The sequence below is a fragment of the Dendropsophus ebraccatus genome, chromosome 14 (genome assembly GCF_027789765.1).
Source record: "Dendropsophus ebraccatus isolate aDenEbr1 chromosome 14, aDenEbr1.pat, whole genome shotgun sequence".
In the NCBI taxonomy this organism is placed as follows: domain Eukaryota; kingdom Metazoa; phylum Chordata; class Amphibia; order Anura; family Hylidae; genus Dendropsophus; species Dendropsophus ebraccatus.
This window is the reverse complement of record NC_091467.1, coordinates 72,220,962-72,238,939: the sequence shown is the minus strand read 5'-3', so window position 1 is coordinate 72,238,939 and position 17,978 is coordinate 72,220,962. Positions and strand designations below refer to the sequence as shown.

The 17,978-nt window shown below is 43.9% G+C and overlaps 1 protein-coding gene across 2 annotated transcripts in view; it reads left to right on the top strand.

Annotated features, from left to right (window-relative positions):
• The window catches only part of SDK2 (sidekick cell adhesion molecule 2), a 406,671-nt gene that overhangs the window by 352,117 nt on the left and 36,576 nt on the right, over nt 1-17,978 (top strand). For both annotated transcript variants that reach the window (XM_069953635.1, XM_069953634.1), the window contains exons 13-18: nt 1,445-1,621; nt 1,712-1,848; nt 5,071-5,218; nt 7,963-8,103; nt 11,607-11,788; nt 11,966-12,081. In XM_069953635.1, the coding sequence (XP_069809736.1) occupies nt 1,445-1,621; nt 1,712-1,848; nt 5,071-5,218; nt 7,963-8,103; nt 11,607-11,788; nt 11,966-12,081 (901 nt within the window). The remainder of the gene's footprint in view (nt 1-1,444; nt 1,622-1,711; nt 1,849-5,070; nt 5,219-7,962; nt 8,104-11,606; nt 11,789-11,965; nt 12,082-17,978) is intronic.

The following is a 17,978-nucleotide window of genomic DNA, read 5'->3' as shown; positions in this document are numbered from 1 at the left end:
CGTTCCCTGGCCTATCAGCCAGGAAAGGACGAGAGCAAGAAGGCCCATAAGTAACAATCATCGTCCTGTGTAATAGGGTGAACGATTTAAGAACGTTTGTCATATCGGTCGATTGAGATTGTTTATTGCCGAAAAATGGTCCCATGCAATACCACCCATGACACTGACCAAAATACTATGCGTGAACTGGTACTGCAGGATCTGAACCAATGTAGAATGGGGCTATGTTTCCTGTTGTTTTGGGATAAAAAAAATGGCTATATTTGACCTTATTGAGCTCTATTTACTTGTTGCTGCTGTTGGGACAAAATATATCCAATAAAAATCAACATTTTAACTTTTGCTGCAAAAACTACAAATACAACAACAACAAAAAATAAAAACTGGGGGAAAAAGCACCAAAAACAACTTAAAACCAATGAGGCAAAAACAACAAAACAATTGCTGTAAAAAGCTGTTTTTGAGCTTGAAAAAAAGGATGTGTAAACATATCGTGAACGTGTAGTACTCTATCCCCCGTCCTCGGTGGTCTTATAAAAATAGGACAGGAAAACGGCATTAGTTATCACAAGCAGCAGGGAGGACCCACCCAGAGCAGCAGGGGCTCAGTCTGCTGTGTTGCTGCAAAGCATTATGGTCCCAAGTATCAGGAAGATGGAGAGTCGTTTGGCGGGTGTTTTTTCTCCTTCTAGCCACCTGTCGTCTTCATTTATATATGAATGGCAAATGTGTCTGTGAATAAATACCTCCTGGTGGACTTGCCCTTTCAGGTTATAGTTTTTCCATAATCCTCTCAGCTCTGCAGAGAATCCTTACCTATAAAATCTGTGTTCCGATTACTGACACGTACTATTTATAGAGAGACGTTCCATCACTTATCAAGGAAGCGTAGGAATGATCTACAGAATAAAGAGCCGTTCCATCTGGAAGTCTAATGGCGGAGCCCCCCCACTGTGCCGGGATGTTCACAATATGCTCGACACGGTCTATAAATACATATCGATATGTAGATGGTCTACTACATGGGAAATCATGGAGAATAAAGGCGCCGTTCTCATTCTGTCCTGTTTGCATAATACATAGAATTTAGAGACTATTATGCTTCTAAATCAGTGACGCCACCCAACTTCCCCAGACTCCTGAGCGGGAAACGTACCCGGATATCATTGTGTAGGTGACAATCCTGTAGGACTGTAATGGGGATTATATTGGTTGCGACCAGGAGACAACTTAACTAGATTGACGGATGAGGATGACCCAGGGATCTTCACCTGTTATGTTATTACTTGTATTGATTGGTGTATATGTCGCCCGAGGAAGAGGGGGAGTTTGTTGGGTGCAATTATGACCAATTACATTAACTGCTTTAGATCGTGCCCATAGACATGCTGCAATGGAAACCATCATTCATTCGATATTGATGACCTCTTCTCTTCTGTTCCAGGTACGTGTGGGAGAAGGATGGCGCTCCTCTGAGTATAGACAACCTACCGCGAATCCAGATGGACAAGAACGGCACTTTACACATCTCCCAAACTTGGTCTGGAGATATCGGGACCTACACCTGCCGTGTCCTATCCATGGGTGGCAATGATTCCCGGAGTGCCCACCTACGAGTCAGGTATGGAAGACCAACATTGGCTGATGCTCAACTAAATTAAAAATCCAGGGGGATTATCAATTAACACAACTGCCATTGTTTTCTAAACAGACAACTTCCTCACGCTCCCGAGAACCCAGTGGCAACGCTAAGTGTCATCGAGCAGAGAGCCATTAATTTAACGTGGGCCAGACCCTTTGATGGCAATAGTCCTCTGATCCGCTACATCCTGGAGGTCTCTGAAAATAGTAAGTACATTGTGGATCCAAGTGCATTATCTGAAATGTATGGTCATGAACTGATACCGGCATGGCAAAAGGGAGGGTATGTTCTACAGAATCATCACTACCCCAGCAGGCCTGGCAATCACCGCAATGGAGGTAGGATGTGGGCCTGAAGATGACTCGGAGGTCCCTGTCACTTAAGGTTGGGTTCTCATCTAGTATTCTGGTCAGTACTTGGTTTGTACTTAAAGAAATACTGGCCAAAGGTCTACATGTGAACCCAGCCTAAGGGTAACACTATACATGATGTGTGAAGGCTGACAGAGCTTTAAGATGATCTGGGGACATAGTAGAAGTATGAACCGCCTTTATAAGATGTTCGTAAAGATTCTGTATACCTTTCGACCTTACCGCACTCTATGAATGAATATGGACGTAACCAACATAGGATAGACACCATGCAACACCGCGTCCTGAATAACAGCGTCCTCTCCGCTCTCCAATTTTTTTTTTTACTAGCCAGTTCTCCGGTGTACAACAGCCGAGCGAGACGCTACCTGCGCAGCAGGAAATATTGTAGCAATTCCCTAGGGGTCAGGGGTCATCTTTTCACTAAAATCTTAACATCCGCTCCCCTTAATCTTATTATTTGTTTTGCTGCAAACTGCATCTTTAAAGCCGCCGCTCGCGCTTTATCCCGTACCTGCTTTTTCTTTTCCCGGCAAATTGAATTTTTTCCATTTTTATGGCACACCAACTTACTTGGTATGAACGGCACAGCTCCCGGTAACATTGTATTGTGCAGATAAGCACGTCCTGTAGATAGATGGCTTAGCATCAAGACACAGAGCGGAATAACAAACTAGATCATAACACTAACCCTTCAGCTGCCATATTAATCTGTCTTACAATCCAGGTGGTTTACCCCATCAATATTCATGACCGACGTTATGGATGAACGCAGAGACGGATCTTGCACACTCGGCATTTTTAGAGTCAATTTTTCTTCATCTCGCTGGAGATCACCAACACTCGGGGGAGGGGGAAAAAATTGACTATGGCGGGTTAGGAAGATGGCGCCAAACAGAGCTGCGCCCATGCTTGATGTCAGTAGGATGATCCTGGGAGGTGAGGGCACCCCAATGGCCTTTGGAGAGAATGGCGGCATCTCTCCAGGGTGGCCAGGACGGGGTTAACCCCAGCCCTGTCTTATTTGCAGGCGTCTCTTTGCCTTGCAAGTTGAATTCCATATTTATGAGGTGCCTTCAGAGAGATTTAGCATCTCTTTCGCCTGCCTGCGCATATCATATGCAGATCTTATATCCCATCCTACACCCCAAAGGACTGAACCCCTAGAGCAGACCCCTCTCTGATTTCCATAGACGATAGACCACATTTATCTTCTCCCGTACATCATCATACGTGGAGGAGGAAATAAATAAAAAAAAGAGCAACTTGTTTTCGGCGCGTCATTGGAATGCCCCCTGCAAGACAAGAGCACGATAATACCGCTCACCATTGTAGTCTTAATGTTGTCACCTGCATGTATATTTCTCTGTGGGAGAAGGATACGGGAGAGAACGGCTTATGATGCCGATAGCGTGGACTCCTTGTGTGAAGCTTACTAGTGCCGTACCGACGTAACAAAGCACGAGAGGAAAGACTCCAAGATCTTACTGCTTAAAGGAGAAGGGGGGACGCGGCTTTGAAGTGACATGAGACGGTGAACAAAACCTCGAAACACAATCTTACTTTAAGGCAGAGCAGAACATGAGATCATGGCCTGAGGTAACGTGAAGCAGAGGTAGGGATTAGTGTGGTTAACGTGGCAAATGAAGTATAGGTTACATTACTACTAAACTACCGCAGAACAAAAAAACACAAAAATACAGTAGGTGAGAGCGTTACATTATACTAGTTATGTACTTCCTTGGGGGACAGTATTATAGTAGTTATATCCCTGTATATAGGAGCAGTATTATAGTCGTTATATATCCCTGTATATAGGAGCAGTATTATAGTATTTATATTCCTGTATATAGGAGCAGTATTATAGTAGTTATATTCTTGTGTATAGGGGGCAGTATTATAGTAGTTATATTCCTGTATATAGGAGCAGTATTATAGTAGTATATTCCTGTATATAGGAGCAGTATTATAGTAGTTATATTCTTGTGTATAGGGGGCAGTATTATAGTAGTTATATTTCTGTATATAGGAGCAGTACTATAGTAGTTATCCACATATACATCCACATATAGTTATTTCTGAGAGTTTCTCTTCCTGATAAAGACATAGGAAGTTACCTCAAAGTTTTTGCTTTGAGTTTTTTAATAGGAGGGATGATATTAAGCCTCGTGTAATCCAAGGGCGGCTTTGAAAGAGTCACAGCAAAATACTTAAAAGTCTCCGAAACTCACAAACCGTGTTTTATCAATGAAGTTCCAATCCCATTATCTGCCGGAAGAATAGAAGATTTTTTTCAGATTAATTTTAATCCTAGAATGTTTCTCAACTAGTTCTATCACTTTCATTGCTTTACTAAGAGCGGCGAGATATCATCTGCATAATAAACGTCTCCATATATATGTGACACTAGTAACGTCCATTGGCTTCCTCTACCCAAGGCCATTGACTCCACCATTAAAGGGAATGTATCTCCTTTTTGCTGAGTACATTTATTTTATGTATACTATTGTGGGGGGGGCTGCTGTTTTTACAGCACTTCTGATATGCTTTACACCAAGCCCCATGGACATAGACAACAGTGGACAGAGATGAATGGGAAATGTTACTGGGCATACTCTGTGACCTTTGAAGAGGTCATTCTATAGGAAGGGGGGGCTGCTATTGTCTTTGCTATTTGCTGGTATCACCCTTCACTGTTAGGGCTTATTCCCACATCCCGTATATTTCGGAAGCTATGGATGGGGAAGCCCTGTATTGCACTGTTTCCCCACCTGGATCATATATTGATCTGATGCCAAAAGTGGAGGGGAAAGTGTTTGAATATTTATTCTTTGTTACAGTGCTGACGCGAATATTCAACACTTTCCTTACTTCCCGCATCATATGAATAGATGATGCCGGGAGGGGAATCAGTGCACTACAGGGCTTCTCCATCCGTAGCTTCTGTAATATACGGATGTGGGAATAAGCCCTTATTCTATACAGGTCACTTCCCAGCAGCCTCCTCCTTATCACCAGGCATGATGGGTGATACTGTTGGCCTTTTCTCCTCCACAGGTGCCCCATGGTCCGTTCTATTTGCCAACATGGATCCTGACTATAGCTCCCTGGTGGTGAGGAACCTGATCCCGGCTCGATTCTACCAATTCCGCCTTTGTGCTGTGAATGATGTCGGCAAAGGACAGTTCAGCGCAGACACAGAACGGTAAGAATACAAAGTGCTGTCAGTACCAGGACCCAAACTTTAGGTTCCATTTCCTGGACATTAAAGGGGTACTCTGGCAAAAAATTGTTTTCTTTCAAATCAACTAATGTCAGAAAGTTATATAGATTTGTAATTTACTTCTATTTAAAAATCTTCAATTTTCCAGTACTTCTCAGCTGCTGTATGTCCTGCAGGAAGTGGTATATGCTTTTTAGTCTGACACAGTGCTTTCTGCTGCCACCTCTGTCGATGTCAGGAACTGTCCAGAGCAGGAGAGGTTTTGTATGAGGATTTTCTGCTGCTCTGGACAGTTCCTGACATGGACAGAGGTGGCAGCAGAGAGCACTGTGTCAGACTGGAGGGGACACACCACTTCCTGTAGGACATACAGCAGCTGATAAGTACTGGAAGATTGAAGATTTTTAAATAGAAGTAAATTACAAATCTATATAACTTTCTGACACCAGTTGATCTGAAAGAAAAGCGATTTTGCCTGAGTACCCCTTTAATGTCTAATGACTACCCAGAAGGCTCAGCATTCTCCATTGTGGTTTGTAATTCTTATTTTCATGTGTATCCAGGGAGCCCATTACACAGGGAGACACATTGTTAGACATGATCGGCGGCCGATACAAGTGCTGTGAGGGCTGTCAGGCACTTTGATGTTGGGTTACCTCCCCAGCAGCGAGGCACATGTTTTATTTTCTTGCCGTTATGATAAGTGAAGGATTCAATAACTGTGAAGCTCGATCTCAGTGGATTATCCAGGATCTTTTTATTTTTTTTCCGCAGCTGCACTGAATTCTTGAGCTTGTGAGTCAGGGAATCAAGAGACGCATATATTACCACCCTGCAAACATGGCGTCTCTGGAGGTTCTGCAAACCTTTAACCCTTCATCAGTCCACGAGCGACATAGGGGCCATTTCTTCTACATAGATTGTGATATTTATTTCTCATTGTTGTTTTAGCACCAACATATGCGGCGATAAAAGAAATTTCCCTAATTCTAACATTCTAAATCTAACATCCTATGCATAGGGGATCATTTTAAAAGTTGGGATAATCCCTTTAGTTCACCTCCAATGAGAGGTGGAAATCATGGACTCTCTGGAGGGACTTTACGATCTAACCAGATGTCTTATCCATGTTGTTTAAAATGGAAGCCCTCAGATGTGGGTCTGCTTAGCGCTGTACACATTAGACTGCTGTTTGTTGAGAGTTTATAGCCCTATTTCACGGAACGATTATCGTTCATAGACTCGCTCCAACGATCGCTCGTTAACGAGCACTTAACGATTTTTTTAAGCAAACGATAACACAATACGTGTGGGAATGTGAACAATATCTGTAGTGTAACGATTTTTTTGCGGTCGTTACATGGTCGTTTAAAACGTGGGGAAATGTAGGTAGACATTTCAAGAACAACTGAAAGATTTTTATTCAACGAAAAGATTTGCGAATTATTGTTGAAAGACCAACGATTTTTTTTCGACATGTTGAAAAAAAAATAGTGAACAACTCAACGATGATTTTGCTGTTGTCGTTCGCTCTTTTAAAGCTATTCCACAGAACGAATATCGTTAACGAGCGGTCGTTGGAACGATTTTATGAACGATAATCGTTCGAAAAAGTTCCGTGGAATAGGGCCTTTAGGCTTTTTGTATTTGCATCTTGGATACAAATGGATACTGAATATGTCCATAGACCCCAGAGAGGGGCAGGCAGTAGTGTTAAGTGGAGAGGTCAAACCTAACAACCATTAAGCATTTGATTCCCCACAGCTACAGAACTTGGGCATCCTGGAAAACTTGGTTATGTCCTATGGTTGTATCCATGTTTTCCAGGACTCCCCAGCCAAGTGTTCGGGTTCAGAGAACGTTTCCAGACCCGGACCCGAAGCTTACAGACAGAAGGGTGCTGGGTCTAGGGTGTTGATAGACCCAACAACATACTGAGTGACTCTGTAGCTTCACAGGTTGCACAAATGGTATTGTCTCCCCCGATACTATTGGGTCAAGCCTAGGTGCCCAAGGATTTCATAAGTGTCCTCCTCCTATTGATGGACTTTTTAGCTTTGCCACAACCATCAGTCTTCCCATAAGTATTGCCACCCTAGGCCCCTAAAGTCGTGTAGTCTTTCTGAGTAAGTAATGGTATCCACTAATGTGCCGGATATTGTACAGACAGCCACCTGGCACTGACATCCTGTAGATCTATAGTCTTCTGGAGTTATAGGAATCACATCCGAGCACGTTCGGAGACTGTTTGCTACTTGGAAATGAAATTACATTCTGGAGGTATAAACATATTAACATTGCAGATGGCTTCCTGTAAAAAATCAGTTTTTTAGGTTTTGCCAGTCTATTAAGAGGAGCAGAGCTGCTAAATAATATGAATAATCTATTTTCTCAGTCAGTGCCTGCACTGATCTCTTAGTACTTTCTCTAGCGGCGAGAAGAAACGGCGCTTATCTCAGAGGAGCATCCCTGTCGGAATGAGCTCGGCTTTCTGCTCCCGCTATAGCTCAGCCAAGTTTGATAAATACCCCTGGTAAACTTTTCATTACCATAATGTAGAGTTTCGCTTTATACTTTGTTCTTCGTCAAAGTATCAACAAGATAAGGGGGGATTGATAGATTTGCTGTACAATGCCGCACGGCCGCTATCACTGTACTCTCTGTGTCAGGGTAATAATACGGCTTCTGTGGGTCTGATCCTGAGCAGCCTGGTCTTTTCTCCACAGTGTGACACTTCCAGAAGAGCCTCCCAGTGCCCCTCCTCAGCATCTCCTAGCTACCGGTCGCACCAACCAATCCATCCTGGTCCAGTGGCAGTCGCCGCCCGAGAGTCACCAAAATGGAGTCTTAAAGGGATATGTCATCAGGTGGGTGTACAGACGACTAATGATGGAAACATTACCGGTAACTTTTTGACTGTTTTCCGGTTTCCTCTTAAAGGGACCCATTGAGTTTATGGAGACTTATTGTCATGCAAAGCACCATGGGAAAAACTATGCAAATTAGCTCTTTTCTGAAAGGAAGAAAACTGACCTGTATTAGACAAACTAGTCTGTAGATTCATGTAGGTGGCTGTTTTAGGGTCGTTACCGGACAGGGTACTGTTTGGCTTTGGCTGTCCATGCATGATGAGAATTGTAGTTTTGCAACAGCTGGAGGGCTGAAGGTTCCCCATGCCTGGCATAGCTGCTTGGGCGGGGTACTGTTTCTTATTAAGAAGACCGAGTTGAAGACCTTTTTAGATGCAAGGGAAAATGTTAGCAAATTAGCTCTACTCTGGAATCTAGATTGCTTCTAGAAATACCACCCCTATTGCCCATGCTATGGCAGCACAGCCACATGTACATGAATAGAAATGAAGTGCAATACCAGCCATGTATCTACCACAATGGCTCAGCGAGCCATACTGAGAAGGCAGATAGATGGTCAGTGCTCCTCTGCTAACAGGCTGCATTGGCAGAATGCATGGGGTCTCCCAGCCAGACTGGTTGGCAAAGCATGGCCAAGACTTCCAAGTAACACCCTGTCCCCCTCCCCCCCCCCCCCCCCCCCCCCGAAAATCCCCAGGCTTGAACTTACTTTGTGCCCACTTCGATGGTCGTATTTGCTCTATAGATCCCCCAGCAGCACCTGGGGGCTGATGGCTCCTACCAATGGCTCATTGAGTTGCTTTGCTCCCGTCTAGCTGCTGTCCATGCTGCCCATGGTGGTTAGTCTGGATATTTACTGCTGATCATAATAATGTGACTCATCTGGGTATATGGGCTTTGGGTTCATTTCCAATAGTGTTTGTCTGACTTCTTCAAAGAGAGGGTTAAAGACAATGTTCTTCTACAGATTGGAGCCTTTCACCAGCATCAATGCCGGGCCCAATCATCTACAACGGATATATAGAGAGAGAGTGAGAGATAAAGTCCTGTTATGAATGAATAATACAGAAAGGATAATACCATGTCTATTGTGACTAGTCATCTAGGGCCCCACCACTGTCACCCGTTCCTCCTTGGTCAGGCAGTCATCTTGGCTTCTTCCTTCTAGAATACAAGGGTCAGTGTTGTATTTATCATCAAGGCCGCACCATTGGTTTGGGGGTCAGTGGGGAGAATGGCGGCCCCTTCCTCTCGTAGCTGTCGCAGGTTGAAGTGGATGACGTGACCTCCTTATGGATTATACCTGGATTTCGATACAATATTAGCCGCTCTTTGTATCTTTAACCTTGAAGTAAAATCACATTAAATCCCGACTCTAATTCTATCCTGATTAATATGTATAATGTCACACTTCCAAGTCGGCCTCCTTTCTCTCTCCTAGACGTTAAGCCGAGTAAAAATAGGTATTAGCGAGCATCACAAATGTAGTGTTAGAGGAGAAGACAGGAATAGCGAGAGGAGAAGAGCAGTATACCTGGTGACATGAAGGGTATTAGAGGGAGCGGGGACAGTGACGGCAAGTAGGGATTAAGGGGGGGGGGGAATTATCGGTGCTATGAGGCAGGTTTAGTGAGGTCAGCGAGAGAACGAGAAAACGAGAGGCTAACGGGAGACGAGAGGTGTGAAGATTATTGCGAGAGACGCTGCAAGTGATGAGCGCCGGAGAGGATTATTGTGAAACACAGAAGGAATTAATCAGATGTAGACACAACGCTTGTAAACAACGAGGCGCAGGACGTCTTAAAGGAGCGAGAAATGTCACTTTAAAGTCGATACCGAGCTAAAGAAAAATGTCACAAGAACGTCGCTTAGACGGAAGCTCGAGAAATACAGAAAGATATCTGCTAGTCCCAGGAGATCAGCCATGTCCCCTCCTCCTCCTCCTCCTCCTCATTGTTTGTCTGGCTGCAGCAGGAGCCTCCCCCTCAGCCACTTTACAAGCCCCTCCTCCTCCTCAGCCCCTTTACAAGCCCTGCCCTCTCTGTATTTCCTAAGCTTTCTAAAATAACATACAAAAAGTCCTGTAGACTGACAGATATATATATATATACCTACTACTTGTATCATTGATCATTTTAGGGGATGCCTGGTATACACAGTACTAGATAAATGCCTTTAGGGTCTTTAAAGGGAAAAAAAAAAAGTTATAAAAAAGAGTTATGGAGATGTGTTATTGACTTCTATTTAAAAATGTCAAATAATCCTGTACTTATCAGCTGCTGTATGTCCTGCAAGAAGTGGCGTATTCTCTCCAGTCTGACACAATGCTCTCTGCTGCCACCTCTGTCCATGTCAGGAACTGTCCAGAGTAGGAGAGGTTTTCTCTGGGGATTTGCTGCTGCTCTGGACAGTTCCTGACATGGACAGAGGTGGCAGCAGAGAGCACTGTGTCAGACTGGAGAGAATACACCACTTCCTGCAGGACATACAGCAGCTGATAAGTACGGGAAGACTGAAGATTTTAAAATAGAATAAAAATACAAATCTATATAAAAGTTTCTATAGCCAGCTGTTATAAAATATTTTTCCCACTGGAGTACTGCTTTAAAGACATTTGGATTGGCTTTAATTCAGACTCCCTTTCTGCTACCCCGAGCATTCCCTTACTCCAGGCGACAGCCATTGGTTTCAGTAGTAGTGTTATATAGTGCAGTAAAAATAGGGGCTTAATAGGGTGGTCTCTTCTGGAATACTTTTTGCTAAAGCTTTTTGATAAAGCTGATCATAGGGCAGGCAGGGATCTTTGGCTCTCCAGGCATGATGGGAGTTGTAGTTTTGCACCAGCTGGGGGGCTGAAGGTTCCCCATCCCCATCCATTTACTGCCCCCCCCTGCAGTGCCCCTACAGGAGAAAAGAAGCATTACACCGTAGTGCAAGTGCATACCAGATGTATGATGGTATTACAGATGGTGCTGTAAGCTGGCCATACTAGTGTCTGGTAAAGCATAATGCCAGGGCTGATGACTATGGTGCCAACCCAACAACCTCTCTGTCCATCACAAGTGTTCTTCATTAGTAAGATACTGGTCCCCATCCTATAAGTCGCTGTGTTCTCATGGGTATCAGCTCCACCATACATTGCCTGTGGCAGGTTATCTGCCCTATCATACTATTAGCAGGACGCAGCTGACATGGCTGCCAATAGGGAGTGTCCGTACATCCAAAACCCATCTTCCATGCAAGTGATAGCCCGAAGGAAGAACGTGGACAGGAGTAGCGAGATAAAGCTGGATTGCCAGAGAAAATGGTATATGGAACGTGAGGCCAGATTATTAGAGAAGATAATATGTGTGTGTGTGTGTATATATATATATATATTATATATATATATATATATATACATATATATATACACACATAATATGAGTGTGTGTAGATTGACTGCAGGCTCTGACCACGGCAATGTATTCCTCATATAATGGCGTCTTCTTGTCTTGCAGATACTGTCTCTCCGGCCTGCCTGTCGACTACCAGTATAGAAACCTTTCCAACCCGGACACCAGCAACCTGCTCCTGGAGGACCTTATTATCTGGACCAATTACGAGATCGAGGTCGCTGCTTTTAATAGCGCCGGACTGGGAGTGTTCAGCCCGAAAGTGACGGAGTGGACCCTGCAGGGAGGTGAGATGGCCGGGCGGTGGGCTCACCATGCGATTACACCTCAGAGCTGAATATTTATGCCATGAGTCTATGATAGTAATGGAGAGAAAGGCATTGGAGGTCATTATAACCATGGAGATCATTGCTGGACCGTGCGGAGAGTAATAATATATATATATACATATATCTCTGTCCTAGTACCGACCGTGGCCCCTGGAAATGTAAAGGTAGAAGCTGTGAATTCCACCGCAATCCGCTTCACCTGGAGCCCGCCCAGTCCACAGTTTGTCAACGGGATCAACCAGGGTTACAAGGTACAGTATCCAGATTGTGGTTGTAGCCTTGAAATTTGGTTATTTACAGGGTATTTTTTCCCCACCCATTTCAGGACGTAAATATATATGTATATTGGGTGATACAGGGGCCGTTATCTGGAAGCGTGCAGCTTCCTAAAGGGGTATTCCCATCTCAACTAACATAGTTAAACTTTAAGGACTTGTTAGGTTAAAGTGTAATCTGTCATTTGAGTTTTTTTAACGTTTTTTTGCTGAAATCAATAGTATAAGCGATTTTAAGAAACTCTGTAATAGGTTTTATTACGCAAAAAAGCCTCCTGTAGTAAAAAATATAGTTTTCCAGGCCCCCCCCCCCTCCCTCCAAACAAACTTCTTATCTGCCCATTATCAGGTAAAGCCGTCTCCATTACAGAATTACAGAGGAGCAAAGTGAAGACTGGTTTTGCTGCGTCTATTATATCCTATGGAGGGGGGAGGGGCCAAGGGGGATGATTGAGCAGGGAGAGCAGAGAAGCAGCTGCACAGTTTGGAGACTGTCTGGGCACATAAAACGCTGGATTCCCAGGTCAAAAAGGTCAGTGCTTATCTGGGAGCTTGGTGAGAGAAGATTGCAGGATATTGTGCTGTGCAGGGCTGCCTTTTCTCCTCTCTGTGCTCCCTCATCCCCCTCAGCGCCTCCCCCCTCCATAGACCATAATGGACACAGATATCCTGCTACTTCTGAGGTGAGGGGGGGGGAGGTAGGGAAACAGCTTTCTGAGGACAGAAGGAAACTCTTTTGCTTTATAAAACCTATTACAGAGTTTCTTAAAATCCATTGTACTATTGATAGTTATTGATTTCTGAAAAGTGACATTTACATGACAGGCACACTTTTAGGCTATGTTAACACTATGTATATTTGAGGCTGTATTTGTGAGGCTGTATAGCAACCAAAACCAGGAGTGGATTGAAAACACAGAAAGGATCTGTTTACATAATATTGTAATTGAGTGGATGGCCGTCATTTAATGGCAAATATTTGCTGTTATTTTAAAACAACGGCTGTTATATTGAAATAATGGAAGTTATATGGCGGCCATCCACTCAGTTTCACCATTGTGTGGACAGAGCCTTTCTGTGTTTACAATCCACTCCTGGTTTTGGTTGCTTTGAGGACCTGACATGAGGACCAAATACTGCCTGAAATGTACGTAGTGTGAACCCAGCCTTAAATATTTTTGCACAAACTTGTCTCCTTCTCCTAATATGCTGCTCTATCTCTCCCATTGTTGACTGTTGTTTAGGTTACCGACCACCACTCTGCTGTAAAAGCAGTGGGCGCGCGCGCGCGCGTGTGTGTGTGTGTATATATATTATACATATTTACATATACAGTATATCTGTATACATATACATATACATTATAACTGTGTATACATTCCCCAGCCAGACCACTGCTTTTAGAGTAGAGTGGTGGTTGGTAACCTAGACCCACTTTGCTGCCACTGTAATTGATTTTCTGCACAGGAGCAATGGAGATGCAGGGAGAAGTACAGTCTCCTAATGTATAGTTATATGCGGCAGAGAGAACAGGCCCTCACATCTCTCTCATATCCATCTCTCTGTTATTAGAAGTCATTTACCAGACTTCTCTCTATTGCTTTGTCACAAAATCTGGATCTCCGAGTATTTGGCCAGACTCCAGCGTATGCCTAATCCTGCGTGTCAGTCAGCCCGTATGCTCATCTATGTCTGTCGTGTATCCGCTGCCCATTGACGGCCACTATTGAGTTTCCGTCCCTTGCACTTGCTTAGTATATTGAATATTCCCTCCTCCTCCCACATTGTGCGGTTTACAGTAAATGTCTGATCCGCAGATCTGATCCTCTCTTCTGCGATGTTATACAGAGCGCTGTCACTTCCCCATTATACAGACTGTACATATCGCAGATAAATTGTACAACACGCAGTACAGTAAGACATTCCGGCAGCTTGTCAATCCAAATGGGATAATGGCAAACGTCTTTCTATCAGCGGCTCATTATTCACATATATCCGAGATACGGATGGTAAAGGCTTCTGTTATTGAGCTTGTCACACTGCAATAGCTGCTCCATGCCAGACTCTGCTGGATCTATCAATACCTGGGATACTGGCGCCATTCCTAGAACTAGCCATCAGTATACATCTGTACTGAGGATGCGGGAGCCTGAGCTTAAGCCAAAAAAATAAAAATCTTTAAAATTAACTAGTTGCAGAGATTTGTAATTTACTTCTATGTAAAAAAAAAAATCTCCAGTATTTATCAGCTGCTGTATGTCCTGCAGGAAGTGATGTATTCTCTCCAGTCTGACACAGCGCTCTCTGCTGCCACCTCTGTCCATGTCAGGAACTGTCCAGAGCAACAGCAATTCCCCATAGAAAACCTCTCCTGTCAGTGCTTATAGACTTTCCCTTTTGTAATTTGTTCTAAAAAAAAAACTAATAAAAACATTGAACCAGAAAACCTCTCCTGTTCTGGACAGTTCCTGACATGGACAGAGGTGGCAGCAGAGAGCACTGTGTCAGACTAAAAAGCATATACCACTTCCTGCAGGACATACAGCAGCTGATAAGTACTGGAAGACTGGAGATTTTTTTTTTTTTATAGAATTAATTTACAAATCTTTGGTACTTTCTAGCACCAGTTGATTTGAATGGAAAAAAGGGGGTCTCTTATCTACATATGAGGAGGCCAGAACTATAAGTCACGCATTATCAATAGGGACCTAATACAGACCTCTGAACTGGACCTGTAAAAGCCTGTTACCAGTCCACCCTCCATAATACTACAGACCCCAGCACTAGCAATGTCGGAGGTTGTGGAGTTCATGGTGAACTTGGGCCTCTAGCGGGCAGTATACATCCCAGCCTAGGTTTAGGCAAAGCAATTCCCCATATCTAGTTCTGTACTGCAGGATATCATATAATCATGGACGGGCAGCTTCATAGACTACAATAGCATCCCAGGACCTCCGCCCATGGAAGGTTTAGGCCCAGGGATGAGGGAACGTTGGCCTCCAACTACAAACAAGTCACTCAACGTGATATAACACAAAGCAAAAACTATTGAAAGGCCACAAACACATCCCCAAGGCCATGAGTATTATTTCCATGGGTTTCCTCGCTATTTGTCCCTCACATGTACAATACGATGCACTGCACGGTTTGGTCTGAGTACTATTGTATTATTTTAGCTTTTACCATGATCCTTATTGGATTTATATGTGGTGTTGTGTCTGATCATGGTTTTATAGCAGCTCCCTGTTGGATTATGTATTTATACAATGGTCCTTGAGCTCGGAAACTCTGCGTGGGCTTTGAAATGTGTTTAACCTTGTGGATGTTTATATGGTGTTTGCTTTGTGTTATATCACATTGAGTTATTGACCCATCTTTTTGTGGGTGCACTCTGCTTGTGTCCCTTCATCACTTGTACAGATTCGTGCTCTCCCCCCCGTTAACATTTGGCTGAGCCCCCTTTTCCCCTTCCTCGTGGCTTCCTCTGTAAGGGCCCTATGACACGGAGCGATAACTGGGCGATTTGTCCGCTTATCACTCTGTGTATTAGAGCCAAGGATCATCGGCTGATCATGTCCTTAGGTCCTGAGCTAAAATCATCGGCCGCTCCCCCTTACATCGCTCCAGTCATCTGGGCGTTGTCCGGGCCGTGACCGGTCACCACTCTCTGCAGAAGCTACTAACTAGTGCCTCTGCCTGTCAATCCTTGACTAGTCGCAGCCCACAGACACCGCCCACATGACTAGTTCACGTCTTTCCCCTCTGCCTCATGCTCCAGAATAATAGATGTCTGTCCAGTAACTCCACTTACCGATAAAGAGAGATACGATACGAGTCTTTGGGGCCTCCTCACCAGGATTATATGATGCAATCCAATGTGAGAACAGAAGCAGCGGAGATCACGCATACATAGGCGGTCGGTGACATCTCTACACCAGGCCGGGTTTGTTTGCCGACGGCTCCGGACGCGGTGACAGATGCGCCGACTTCCCTAAACTCCACTTACTTTTTGATGCCAATTAATTCCTATATTCATCTAACAGAGAATTATTGTTATTCAATACAGGGAGGGCCGGGATGGCCTAATGGCCCCGTGATTACTTCCCATTGCAATTAATCAGCATTTACATTAATTAAACTCATTTACATGAATCCTGTACAATGCAGACTCTGCATGTAATTGGCCGAGGACTCGATGGCGATGAAGATATTTAACATCCATATTAAATTGTAATTAGTATTTCTGATTAGGAAATTCCATTCTCGAATCAGCGTCTAATTAGCTGCTCTTGGCCTGTTCAGTCCTGGCAGTTCCATCGCTTTATGTGGCTCGTAAATCAGGAGATAACAAGCAGAGAACTGGCTGCTGTTTATGTGCCATTAAGGGATCAGACCGGGTGATCGGGGGGAACGGCAGGACCGACATTATAGATGGTGGGCGGAGGAGAGTCCCGCAGGCATGCCGTGCCTCTGTACTCACAGCATAGACTGGATCTGTGGCTTTCAGTTCAAGGTAGCTGTCACTTTTCAGGATAACCTGTCCTGTGTGTGTACATGGGGAGCAGCACTATAACTGGCCGTTATATATTTTGTATACACCATTGTTGACCAGTTTTCCCTTCTCTACGCTTCATCAGGTTTGCTCTGAGCTAGCAGGTGAAGCTTAGTAGCCCATACACATATGTCACCATCAGCAGCAGCATGAGAGACATTATAGAGCAGTGCTGATCAGTGTAAGCTGAGAACCCAGCATTAAGGGTGAGAGAGAATACTTACAGTAAACTCTCATGTAGTCTCTATTTGCCTCTGGACTCTACAATTAACTCCCCCCCCCCCTTCTTCCTCCTCCCCTTTCTATAGACTTGTATGGGCAGCATGTAATGTGATCACTTAGTGAGATTCTAGTCCATCTTGAAAGATTCAGGAGAAGGGACAAACAGAAAAGGAGTATGATAAGAGAAGAAAGCAGCTGCTTTTTTCGCTGATAAGATATATTACAAAGCTTTTTTACTTTGTAAGATATATTAACAAAGCTTTTTTACTATTGATACATGCAAAGCTTGTTGATGCGACACATCATTTTATTAGTAATAAAAAGTAATGTAACTTTCTAATATACTTTATGTTGCAATTTTCAAGAGCTCTGCTTGCTCTACTTGAAAGGTTCCTTTTAGTTTGCAGTCAAAGGCTGATACCCGTATAGGCCCAAGGCTATGTGTACACAGCCTTACAAAACTGATAGCCCATCCTGAAGCCATTAATATTAGATGGGCAGGGGTCTGATTAATGTTAACCCTGGCAATCACCTGCTTAAAGTGGCCATGACACTCCTAGGACAAGCCATTCTTGGATAGCCTCTTTATAATCTGACATGACAAATCCTTGAAGATTAACCCCTCTGTCATTAGGTTTTCTGACAATTGTAGCAAACCTCAGCTGTGAACAGGAATCTTCCTTTATACTGACAGCAAGCAGTGATCTTATGCCCTGTGTAAGGACAAAGTGTATAGATAGTTTCTGACCTTCTCTATGTACTATGAATCAGTATAAATCTAGGGTAGCCTGGTACATTTATATGGGGCAATAGATACCGGAGCACATGACCTGGAATTGACGCTGCGTTCCTGTTCTCAGCAAATATTATCCCACATTTCAGGAGATATTTCCCATGTGCAGCTTAAACCGTGGAGAAACAATATAGAGCAGCCTCCATACTACTCCTGAGCCTTATATAACGCAGATATGAACTGCACTGGCTGCAATAAACCCTGCATTGTATACAGGGCCCAGGAGTATTTCCGTAATTGCACAATTTATGTAGTGAAAGTTCATTTCATTACCGGCTGCCGGCGGCTGCCATTCCCTATTACAGC